The following is a 12,299-nucleotide window of genomic DNA, read 5'->3' on the forward strand; positions in this document are numbered from 1 at the left end:
AGGATAGTATATTTTTACCCTCATTTCTTCTCACTTACAATGAAGGTTACCATGAAGAAAATGATGTAGGTGGGCAAGGATAGAGTAGGAAAGTAACCTCATAGAGATTTATGAAAGTAACAAGAAAGCATAAAATAATGTAAAAGCAAATCGAAAGCTCTCCCATTCCACTCATGCCTTTGATGTATAAAATTATGAAATCAAACTTATGTCTACATGAATATTCTGGGTGATCAGATAATTACTTGAAAGTATAGATGGCAACATTGGCATTCGGCCATAATCATGTATGGATGGATGATTTGATTTATTTTACTTTGCCTTTTGTGCCACTTTTGGACAATTTGCGAAGATGAGGATGAGTGATGATATGATGAAATTGATGAAAGGACACACACAAATATCCGTACCCAGGCCAGGATTCGAACCCGGGATCCCTGGCATCGTAGCAGGATGTGCTAACTACTCTGCCACAGGGGCTGGCTATGGATGGATGAATTATGATTTGTGACTTAATATTGTCTCTTGAATATAATGACCATAATAATTGACCATACACTAAAATGTATGCTATTGCCAAAACAAATCAGATCTCCCCCTCCCCTCAATTCTTTACTTTCACCTGGGGCTCAAAATATTGAACATAACCTGTAATTCGTTATTTCAAAATATCATCGTAATTTTAAAAATATAGCAACTGTAATATAAAGGTTGCCCAAATGAAAGTGAGACTCTTGTTGCAGCTTAACTACACGGAGCATTGTGTTTGCTCTAGTAGGTGGCTTTGTATGTAATAAAGCAGACTGGTATGGTCTGATGGCACTTTCACAACATGGAGAGTATGGAATGGAGGCATCCCAACTCACCATGATCAAAAAAGGCTCATTCCTCCATTAGAGCTGGTAAAGTGATGCTCACTTTTTCTTCGACGACAAGGGCCTATTGCTCTTTGGATTGGCTGGACTGTCAACGCAACCACATACTGCACTACCCTAAACAAACTGACATCGGCTCTCAAGAGTAAGCGACCTGGCGTGTTTTCAAATGGGGTTCTTCTGTTGCACAACACATGCCCTCATGTTGCACAGGTGTGCCATGATCTGCTGCAGCGTTTCTGCTAGGAAGTACTCGACCATCCTGCCTACAGCCCCGATCTCTCGCCCTGCGACTACCACATCTTCGAACCACTAAAAAAAACATCTGAAGGGCCACCGGATACCGAACGATGCTGAGGTCAGTGACGCCGTTGAAGATTGGTTCCGCAGTCAACCACGGACATTCTTCGCTCAGGGTGTCCATACCCTTGTGACATCGTGGGACACTTGCTTGAACAGATAAGGTGACTATGAGTAGAGGATATGTAATCCATGGATCACTTTTACATCCTGCATGTTCATATATTCCAACCAATAATTACAGAAAGAAACAAAAGTCTTACTTTCATTTGAGCAACCCTTATACAGTGTCCCAACAAATTTCTTGTCCTTAATGTACATAGATTTTCCTTTCAACATATTTAATATGGGAACAAAAGTCTGTCAGTAAATATTTGCCTCTTCAACTAATTTCACAATGAGACAAACTAACACAAGAACAGCTGCAATAGAATGATCCATGAAGTTTAAATAAATAAGTATAAGTACGATGCTGCACTTAACTACATTGGGCAGTCAACAAATCTAAATTGCACTATGGGAAGACCATCAGATTGTCCGGTGATAGGGTTGACAACCAATTTGTATTACTAGTTTTCGTTTATTAACCACTTCTGAATTTTGTGCAACCAGCTGTTGCCTCAAGCTTTCAGATTATACTCTTCAACCTTATGCCTGAATTATGTATTGCATAGTTGACTCGTAATAAGATGCGGAAAAGAATATCAACAGGAATGGCGGCTGTAACATTAAAAGGCTATAGTGTCTACATGTTTCAACAAAAAGCTAATGAAGGAAAATGCATTTTCGTTGAACTCACCTCATCTGTATCTCGTAACGGAATTTCTATGGACCCTGCCATCTTCTCGGTGGATGCCATGGCGCGTCACGAAATTATTTCGCGACCCCCGAAACTTTTGCGTGGGGACTCGCAGAGTAGTGAATTAACAACGCTGCCAAGAAGAGAGGAGATGCGATGCGATCTAAGCAAGCGATCTAGGAAGCGATGCAGTGTGCACAAATCATAAAGTGTACAAACCACATCCGTACATCTAAACTTGCTCGAATCTCAAAAATTGAGCGTTCTATGCTTATTGTGTTATTATGTGCATGTTATGTGGTTCGTGTTTTACTTCATCTTTGCCCTATTGGCAGACAAAAGCTCATTATTATCCCCGCTGTTATTTTATTTGAAAATTTTGAATATGTGTGAAGGATTATCCAACGAAATGAAACTGTGGCCTGGCTACACTTGAAGGTTACGTGCTGTCCCGATTTTGTGTAAAATGGTGGAAGGTGTGCTATTTTTTTATTATTATTATTATTAAAAAGTAGTGACTAAATTTCCATTTATAGTGTGATATGTTAGTAATGTGGTCTATGTGTAATTCTCGTAACTTTTCACTCATTGTTTTGAGTGATTATTTATTGTGAAGTTATGTTTTGTACATAGCGAACATAAATTTCCAATACCTGCTAGTTGGTTATTACATTTTATAAATATTTCACATAAATGTCCAGTTTTGGTTCATAATAATCAGCCATACCCGCCCCTCAAAATGTAAAGTTTGCGAAATTTTTACGTTCTGGACTGTTCTTTGTACAAGAACACAAATGCAGTAATTTGTTAATGATCATACAGTGTGTTAACAGTAGTTCCTCGGTAAGATTTGGAGCGAATTTACAATACCGGAAGTATCTTCAAATGCTTTCAAATTCTGCATACTCACTAATTTTGGCCTTGTAATCACGAATGTGCGGTTGAAATTTGGCGGTCACGTCTAGAAATTGCAAAATGAGTCGAAAAAGTGGGTCAGTGAACGGAGTAAACACCCTTGATTTATGAAGAAAACAACATTAAAATATCAATCTCCGCGAAACGTCTCAAATTTGTTTATTTTGTTATTTTTCAAATTCGTACTTACCTATTCTTCATTTTAAGGAATCTTGAAGGAGGAATTTCGCTTTTTTCACGAAAACAATTTTAATTTTCCACATATCGAGTAATTATTGTTCCGTACTTATCCGATAAGGCTCGAACACCTCTTACTCGTTTATTTCGTTCATTTTAGCATTGATACTTGCCTATTCTGCATTGCGGAAGTTTCTTTAAGGTGAAGTTATGCCTTTTTCCATAAAATAGTGTCAACTTTTGATATTACAAGTCATTATTTGTCTTCCTTGTTATGCTTGGGTAACAGACAATATGGCGTGCACTCATCATGGATCGTCGTGCTTGTGTTTTGTCGATTTGGAGTGGGGTATGCAGTGTTTCAACCTTCTTAACCGAAAAATACCTACTTTCGTGTTCATTATGTCATCATAAATCATTGACGGATAGCCCCAACTTTCGACACTCGCGCCATCTGCACGTACATAATGGAAAGAACGGCCTAATGTTACAGAAGATGTAAGTTCCTTACGTAACAAGTGATTATTTCTTGTTCTGCAGCATTGTATGGTGAAGTTTTCAGTTACCGCGAAAGAAAATACCTCCAAGAACTTCAACAATGCTACAGAAACTGATTTCAGTAAGTGGTTTCTCCTGTAAATTTGAAGAAATCTGTTCGGGCGATATCGGATAGTTACCTATTGTTCGTCCGTTTTTGCTTGCAATCTTGACTAGCATTGTCTATCACCAGTGGGTATGCAGTGTTTCCAACCTTCTTCACCGAAAAATACCTACTTTCCCCACACACACCATTTACAGATAGCCCCACAAACCATTCATAAATAGCCTCACGAACCATGCACGGCAAGGTTACGTTAGGTTAGGCAAAACAGTTAAAATTGTCATCTTCAAAATTGTCATGTTGTTGCAAGAGAACGATGTGGTTGGAAACACTGACCGGGGGTTACATCATCAAACGCATGCAACATTTGGTTCACGTAGTGGAAGGACATAAAGGGAACTGCTTTTGTGCATCGGAGAGATATTAATCTTGAAAAATACATGATTTACCAGCCAAATAAATTAAACGATGGGAAAAAAAAACACTTCCACGACCTTTCAAAAGTCTACAGAAACTCAGTTCGGTAAGTACTTTCTCCTGCAAAATTGAAGAAATACGTTTCCCGGAGATCAAAATTTTACTGCCTAACCTAACCTTACTATGCATGAATGGTTCGTGGGGCAAACATGTTTTCCACCCTTACGCAAGATGCCATTTTCTCACATACAAATCAACGCTCTCACTTATTGCACAACACTTGAGCAATGTTGGTAGCAAGACCATTGTGCTGAAAGGAAGACGTCTTCATATCGTTTCCATGTCAGTATATGGAGAATCATAGCGATAATTGACGAGGTTATTTTGCAATTTCTATACGTGACCGCCAATTTTTAACTGCAGATTCATGATTACGGGGCCAGAATTAGTGAGTATTCCGAATTTGAAAGCAATTTGAGATACTTTCGGTATTGTAAATTCATACCGAAGATTTTGAAGTTCCCGTCTACAAGAAAGTCATTCATTCATTCATATATTTTCCGTTCATTAGATCATAATGTAGCTACATGATGTTGAACAGGTCAATTAATTTACAATTACAGATATCAACACCCTATTACAAGATGTGTGTGTGTGTGTGTAAATCTATTATTACATTTCAATTTGTGGTCTGTTTATGTCTCATGTCTAAGTATGTATAAAACGCGTGCATATTAGTCTGTGTGAATATACGACAGCTTAGAATGTGGCGACGAGAAGATAAATTTGAATAATTACAAGTTTTTTTTACAAGTCTAGTAAAATGGCTTATGTAGTACCTTTTGATAAATACGATCCTCTAAATGGATCTGTTTTTGCATATTTAGAAAGATTTGCTAATTATTGTCGTATTCAGCATGTTGCTCCAGAGGGAAAAGTTACTACATTGATTGCTGTAATTGGATCGCATTCATGTGAAGTTCTTCGAGAATTGTTTGCCCCAGCACTGCCGGAAGCCAAAACATATGAAGAAATTTCACAAAGATTAATTTTTTGTTATAGTCCAGCCAGTAATTTCATTGTGCAAAGGCGCAAACTACGAAACTAAAGAAGAAGGTGACAAACAGATTGAAGGTTTCATAAGATGGCTAAGGTAAATAGGTGAGCAGTGCGGTTATGACAACTTTTTGCCAATTGCTTTATTTGATTCTTTAATTAGTGGTATTAGATCAGAAGCAATTAGAAAGCACATAATTTCCAAAACCATTATGGAATTTCAAAAGGCATTCGAAAATTGCTAAACAAATGGAAAAATTAGAGCACGATATGAAATAATATTACACGGAGGCTAGTGTCAACCACATTTATAATTTTAAGCCAAGTAGTTCTTACAATAAGGAAGATGACAGATCACAAAACGACTTAAGTGCAAGGGCAAATCAACGTTTCAGCTCAGATAGGATGCATGATACTAACAAAAGGCAATTTACAAGTAGGAATTCTGATAGGTTTCAAGGTTTTGAGACTAATTCCATATCAAATCTAAATTTCTGGAGGCTGTGCTTAATTTTAATTTCTGTAAGCTTGTAGTTCAAAGGGTATTTTGTTAAGTGTGATAATTTTGAGAATTTAAATATTCTTTAGCCTATTTCTCTTGGAAATAATCAGGGCTATCTAATAGCATATTGGGTAATGCTGTCACCTTGTAATCGACGATTCCAAAGTTTGAGTCACTGTGGAGGCACATTTTTACTGGTACTAGCCCATCTAAGCATAAATTGAATCAAAAACAAATTTGATCTCGTGAAAATAATCATTTATAGCCTAGATATGTTCCAAAGTGAAAATTAAAAACTGAATACTTTTTTTAAGATAGTAACATATCATTGTCATTTTTTTGAATGTGTATTGAGACAGGCATTGAGTATATGCTGAAAAATGTATACAAACAAATATATGCATCATGCGACCACATCCGCTGATTGGTAAACAACATTCCAACTTTTGTTTGGTGAACATTATTAGAGATCATACAGGAACCACACACACTACAATGTATCAGCATGTAAAGAGTTAGCACATAATTCATATAACACTAGCCATAAACACAGTACTTGTCTTTCAAATATGATTCATATTTCAACCCAGATTGGAAAAATCACGCCGTCTTAACCACCAACGAAACTGTATGACGGTATGATGTTCTCTCACATACATAAGCAATAACATACCCAACACACACACACACCAAAGGGAAACTTCATTTGAAAATCTCCAATAAAGCAATTAAAAGTATTAAACACTGGGTCATTTTCTTGCACGTAGCATTTGTTTTGCTACATGCTTCCTGGGCCCCCTGCATTTGGGCCAAATTTCCCATCATGCTCTGTGCTGCTGACATCATGTTGGATATCATCCATTACCATTGGAAAAATATGAGTAGTGTCCTTTTTATTAAAACACAGGTGGCTAACAAATAAATATATCGGGTGAGTCACCTAAAAGTAACACCGGGAATATTTTGTGAACAACAAATATTGAAAAACTGATTTCGCAGATATAAAGGTATGAGAGGGGCTTCTGAAATTAGGAGACACAATACGTTCAACTACATAAGGAAGTACGATTTTCAACACAAACTTAGTTTTTTTTTAAATGGAAGCCCCATTTTATTTTTAGCTCATTTAAAAGTACGGAAAATATCATTAAGAATGGCGTTTGTTGTATTGTAATTCGTCAAGTAGTTCTCAAGTAATTGTAACGTGAAGTTGAGCGTGGAGACGCATCCCCACTATCCCTGTCGGTGCAAGCATTTTCCTATACTCGCCATAGATAAGTAGCATCTCGGCATTTCAGAGTTTGAAAAAAACGTATGGTTAATCCTTGTACTTTGTTACGCCCTTGCTTCATTTGATAAATTTGATAAATCAATTAGAGAGAGAGAAAAATGTACGAGTATAAGATGCAAAGTTTGAAAGTTGAAAACTTAAAAATTTGTCATGAGTTGATTTTTCCGGTGTACTAAAAATTATCACATAAATGAATGGATGCCAATTAAAAATTAAAATGATGTTAATGTGCTAATCTTTACGTATGTAACTGATGGTGGAATGTTAAAATTTATACTTTTTAATGTACAAATATTTGTTAACTCAGAAAGATGTATCAGATCCTTTTAGATAATTTGTCAAAGCTTACTTGTGTACAAACTACCCATTTTATTGTAACCCACAGTTGTTGGATCGTAACAACTTTCCTAAGCACAACACACAGTATGCAGAAGAGTAACATATTTGTTAAGATACATGAATGGCATCAAAAGGGGATGTGCATGTTACGACTTCGCGTTACAATTACTTGAGAACTATTTGACATATTAAAATGCAACAAACGCCATTCTTAATGAATATTTCCGTACTTTCAGGGAAGCTAAAAATAAAATGGGGTTTCCATTTAAAAGAACTAAGTTTGTGTTGAAAATCGTACTTCCTTACGTAGTTGAACGTATTGTGTCCACTAATTTCATGAGCCCCTCTCATACCTTTATATCTGCAAAAGCAGTGGTAATTTTAGGTGACCCACCCTGTATATGACATGTGTTCCTTTATCTTCATGGTATTTGTACAGAAGTATCTTTTTTCTCCCTCAGGATAAAACATGTACCCAATTCAACAGAAACTGAAGTATTGTATAGAATGGGAATGAAGCGCCGAGCAGTTACAGACAGAAAACCAGTTTTAAGCATACATGAACGGTCTGATTCTCCTAGAAGAACATGGCAAAGTAAGATGTTTGAATATGTTTCTTAAAATGAGTGAAAATGAATCCTCTTGAATCTTTTTGACCCTTGTTTATTAGTACAGTGATGTTTTACTTATGACACAGCAGGCAATGTAACCTTTTAAATTTTCCTCTGGTGTCCTTACTTTTTATTATTAAATTTAAAAACTAGAAACCTATCTAATCTGATAGTCAGTTGTATATGCAATTGACATTTGAGCTATTTAAAACTGCAAGTTTATATCAGTATGTAATAACATAGGATATAAAATTATTTATTATTAATTTTAAAAGTACACCAATATTTAAACAGTCATTTTTGTATGTTTGGATACATGTTGTTTATGCTTTGAAATTTAAAATCGTTTCCAAATCTGTATTTCAGCAAAATATCAGCAAATAGTTGCAGATCATAATAGCCACAATGGAGAGTCTGAGGAGTCATCATCATCCAGTACAATCACTTCTACAACAGGGAAAATGCCCACTTCAGCTGCACAGTCAAACAATCCTCTTAGTGGGTTGTTACAACAGTATCACTCAGACAGTGATGATGATGATGACACAACTGAAAAGAAAAAGGAGGAGCCAAAACAATTAGTGGCTCAAGTCGAGGATTTTATGAAGGTCAGTCTATTAGTGTACTAGCAAGCTTCTCAGTTGTGTCGATATTTCTATTCCAGTTAGATTTCTCATCTAGATACAAAGACAGAATTTAGAATGATAAGACTAAGAAAATTGCAGTAAATTATCTCAATCACACTCTTGACTGGTCATGAGACTAGGGCTGTGCCAATACTGTTGTATCAATATTGGGAAATTTGTTAGAAATTTAATCACCTTTGCTGGCTGATATTTTCTGTGATCTTGGTGTTTTACATTGTGGAGAGAAATGAACAAGGTGATTTGCTGCTGCAAGCGACTTCAGTCCATTTTATTTTCTACGGGTGTCAAGTGAAGTTGCCTTGTAAGAAAAAGTATTACCAGAACAAACTGCTATCTACAGTCTTGCAGCGTTTGAATTCTTTAGCAAAAAAATGACTCACTTTGGTTCTGAACAATGGAAAAACATGTACCACCATATGTATGTAAACAACAGTGGCAACAAGGATCATTTATCCACTCAGGTGTGCCCAGGGTTTTTGAAAGGCAATGGGGTACATATACTTTTTTAGTAGTCAGCCCTCATTTTGCTATCTTTTCCTACATTTGACATTCTCTCTTTTTAGGAATACTGAAACAAAAGGAAGGGATATGACCCCTTCCACCCCCCACCCCCAAGTTGACACTTGAAAACATGTAAATATAATTTATTATTTGCAGGAAATACAAGCCATTTCAAATGATAATGCAACAGTTGGTAAGCCTACTCACCATGAAGCTTCTCCCATGCAGGCAAAGATGAACTCCACAGATGGACTACAATTTGGTAAGATAATTTAAGTTACAAAAATTTTTTATGTGTAGTTGTTTAATGTTTCTGCTGATTTCTGATTTTTCTTTGTATCATATACATCACAGACAAATTTTCATAGTATGTGCAGAACAAGACAAACAAAGATAAACAAATTTGTGTGCTTATATTTTGCTTAGTAATGTCTCGTTTTGATACTACAAGCCCTGGAAAATCTGTATTTTCTGTACTGATATATGCAGGCTTGCATTGAAGATTCATATTTGCCACTGTTATTTATTTTTCTGTCTGATCATGTACATTTTTATTTGAGGTGTGTAAGGAATGGCCTCCTCAGAAGGCACTTGACACTTTCGTAGTATACACCCGTGACTGCATTGTTGTAGACTAATGTGACTCTGGAGTCTGGACCACAGCCAGAATAATCCTCTGTGGGGCTTGTGTATGTCTTGTCTGCATGTGTTTGTGACTGTACTTTCCTCGCTTCCATATTATCACCACACGTCTTCATCATTGAGGCTAGCAAAAAAGTGAAAGAAAAACAACATAAAATTGCCAAATGAATCTTTCAATCAATTTCTCTTTGATTGATATGATGCAATAGCACGCACACTTGCCAAGAATTTTATGAAAAATGATAAATTATGTGCAACTTCTCACACCAGTTCTAGCATTCTGTGTATGTTCTTGTGATATAAGTAAAGAATTTCATTTATAAAACTAACCAACCGTATTTTTTGTGTGTCTTTCTGATATAAAAGAATCAAGTACAAGGTCTATTCAAAAAGTATCCAACTTGCAGCCAGGGAAAATATATTGACTTGTTAGATTATTCTGTTTGGATAAATGATGCATTGGAAGTCCCACTTCTAACAAGAGAATCTTTAATCAGCACACCCAGAGAACAAAAGGATTGCACAAAATGCATATTGACTCCATATTCTATGCGGAAGAGATGAAATTCACAGACTCTTAACTGGTATGAAAAAGTGTGAGGTCACAGACTGCTAACCAATGTTTATTTGTAGTAAGACTTGAAGCTTTCCTGATGACGAATGATGAATAGATTATCTCGGGCTATTGACCAGGTGAGTTGTGGAAAATATTCCAAGCTTTCGAGAGCTAACGTTATCGACATTAGGGTTCAAGCCTGAAGATGAGAGTGATGTTAGCTTAGCTAACGTTAGCGACGTTAGGGTTCAACCCTGAAGATGAGAGTGACGTTAGCTGTCGAAAGCTTGGAATATTTTCCACATCTCACCTGGTCAATAGCCCGAGAAAATCTATTGAACAATGTTATTTGTGTAGTGTTTCATCTCTTGAAACTATTGCTGCCTTTGCTATATACCAACATAACTCATCTCGAGGTCTGAAACATGCAACCCCTTCAAATTGTTGCCATCGTAGGAAGCATTTATGGAAGGCCTCTTTGGCAATAGAGTACAGCTGGGCCATGTATTCTTGTGATTAAAATTGGACTCCTTTCAGCAAGCTTGGGGAACAGCAAAAAATCAGGAGGAACAATGTGGAGAGAGTACGGAGCCTGACGTACCAGAGTAAAATTAAATGTACCAAACCAATTCTTATCCCCACCTTGTCCTCAAACTCTTATGATGCCGTCCTCCGTTGCAGAATGGTTAGCAAGACACGCTACGATGCCAGGGGTCCCAGGTTCAAATCCCAGCCTGGGCATGGGCATTCTTTCCAAGTGTCCCTTCATCAGTTTCATCCCATCTTCGCGAAGAGTGAAGTAAAATAAACCCAAATCAACAACAAGTTTTATAATGGTGACATGATGGTTCTTCATGACCAAAGTCTGCACTTGGTCAGTCACCTTGTCATTTCAGCTTATTTAAGGCCTACCAGAACGTGGTTCTCTCTCCACGTGGGGCCAATTTTTGAAGTGTTTGAACCACTGATGCCCATGGCAACGTCGCTGAAAACCTGTTGAATGTTCTGAATGGTTCCATGTAGGTGCCGCGCATATTCATTAAATATGTAATTAAAACTGAAGTTATTGGATCACATTTATATGTCCTTCTTTCCATTTTTAGGCCCTTTTTTTTTTAAATTTATAGGTCTTCAACTTCTGAGCCCTAGTTATCACCAAACTTTTGGTAAAATTTGATGCAATAAAGCTGCTCAAGTCATTCCATCAATTCACCACAAATGATTACTTGACGGACTTTCACTGCATTCACTCACTCACCTCAAAACTGTATGTCAGCTACATTGAAGCTCTGTACAGGAGAGAAGAAATTCATGCATGCATATGAAGCTGTCCTGCATCTTCCCACCAGAGGACATTTGATTCCACAGGCTATAAAATATGGTCGAATACTTTTTTAATAGACCTTGCATAATTGTTAGACACACATATTTTTGGTAAATAAAAAAGCAAAATTTCGGTACAAAAACAGAGTCAATTTCGGGTTCAAAAGTAGTAAATAAAATAAAATTTCGCTGTTATTGCGGTGAAAAAGCAGTATATAAAATCACATTTTGGTTTTAAAAATGTGAATATAATCCCAAATTTGATTTAAAAACTGCACTTACTACACAAAATAAACATATCTCTTCTAATATCACATTTCTGTCGTTACCGGAATATTAAGACTCCTGTATAAAGGAGTCCATTTTTGCTTCTCAAATACAGGGTGTTCCGGGAGGAAGTGACAATACTTTGGGAACTGGTAGTATGGGTGATTCTAAGCAAAAATGTTCATATGAACATGGGTCCGATTTTGAACAATAACCGAGATATGAACAGAAATAAAAATGATGTAGGAAAACGTCAGCAAAAACAGTAACAAGTAAAACGTGGCAATGTAATGGTAATTGTGTAAGTAAATACGAGAAGGGACATGCTGATACTAATTTTTATTGCACGATTTTGTGGTGTAGCAGTAATTAGTACACGATAATTAAGTAATGAAGCAAGCAATAAATGTAGAACTGCTCATTCCAGTCGTTTGATCATTCAACATCTGAATTCCACGTACCCTAATTGATGGATTGGTC

General features: G+C 36.6%; 2 protein-coding genes across 4 annotated transcripts in view; one reads left to right on the forward strand and one right to left on the reverse strand.

Moving 5' to 3' along the window:
- The window catches only part of Ctr9 (RNA polymerase-associated protein Ctr9), a 65,359-nt gene extending 63,256 nt beyond the window's left edge, over window positions 1-2,103 (reverse strand). The window contains exon 1 of the mRNA XM_083119093.1: window positions 1,975-2,103. Within this exon, the coding sequence (XP_082975219.1) occupies window positions 1,975-2,034 (60 nt within the window). The 5' untranslated portion in view covers window positions 2,035-2,103. The remainder of the gene's footprint in view (window positions 1-1,974) is intronic.
- A 217-nt stretch (window positions 2,104-2,320) lies between these two features.
- The window catches only part of LOC145985276 (uncharacterized), a 39,299-nt gene continuing 29,320 nt past the window's right edge, over window positions 2,321-12,299 (forward strand). For 2 of the 3 annotated variants that reach the window (XM_083119094.1, XM_083119096.1), the window contains exons 1-4: window positions 5,214-5,245; window positions 7,734-7,867; window positions 8,250-8,491; window positions 9,188-9,293. In XM_083119094.1, coding sequence (XP_082975220.1) covers window positions 5,229-5,245; window positions 7,734-7,867; window positions 8,250-8,491; window positions 9,188-9,293 — 499 coding nt within the window. In that variant the 5' untranslated portion in view covers window positions 5,214-5,228. Of the gene's footprint in view, window positions 2,451-5,213; window positions 5,246-7,733; window positions 7,868-8,249; window positions 8,492-9,187; window positions 9,294-12,299 lie in introns of those variants that run through there. The other variant, XM_083119095.1, reaches the window with a different exon arrangement.

The sequence above is a fragment of the Lepisma saccharinum genome, chromosome 3 (genome assembly GCF_977018435.1).
Source record: "Lepisma saccharinum chromosome 3, izLepSacc3.1, whole genome shotgun sequence".
NCBI classification, from domain to species: domain Eukaryota; kingdom Metazoa; phylum Arthropoda; class Insecta; order Zygentoma; family Lepismatidae; genus Lepisma; species Lepisma saccharinum.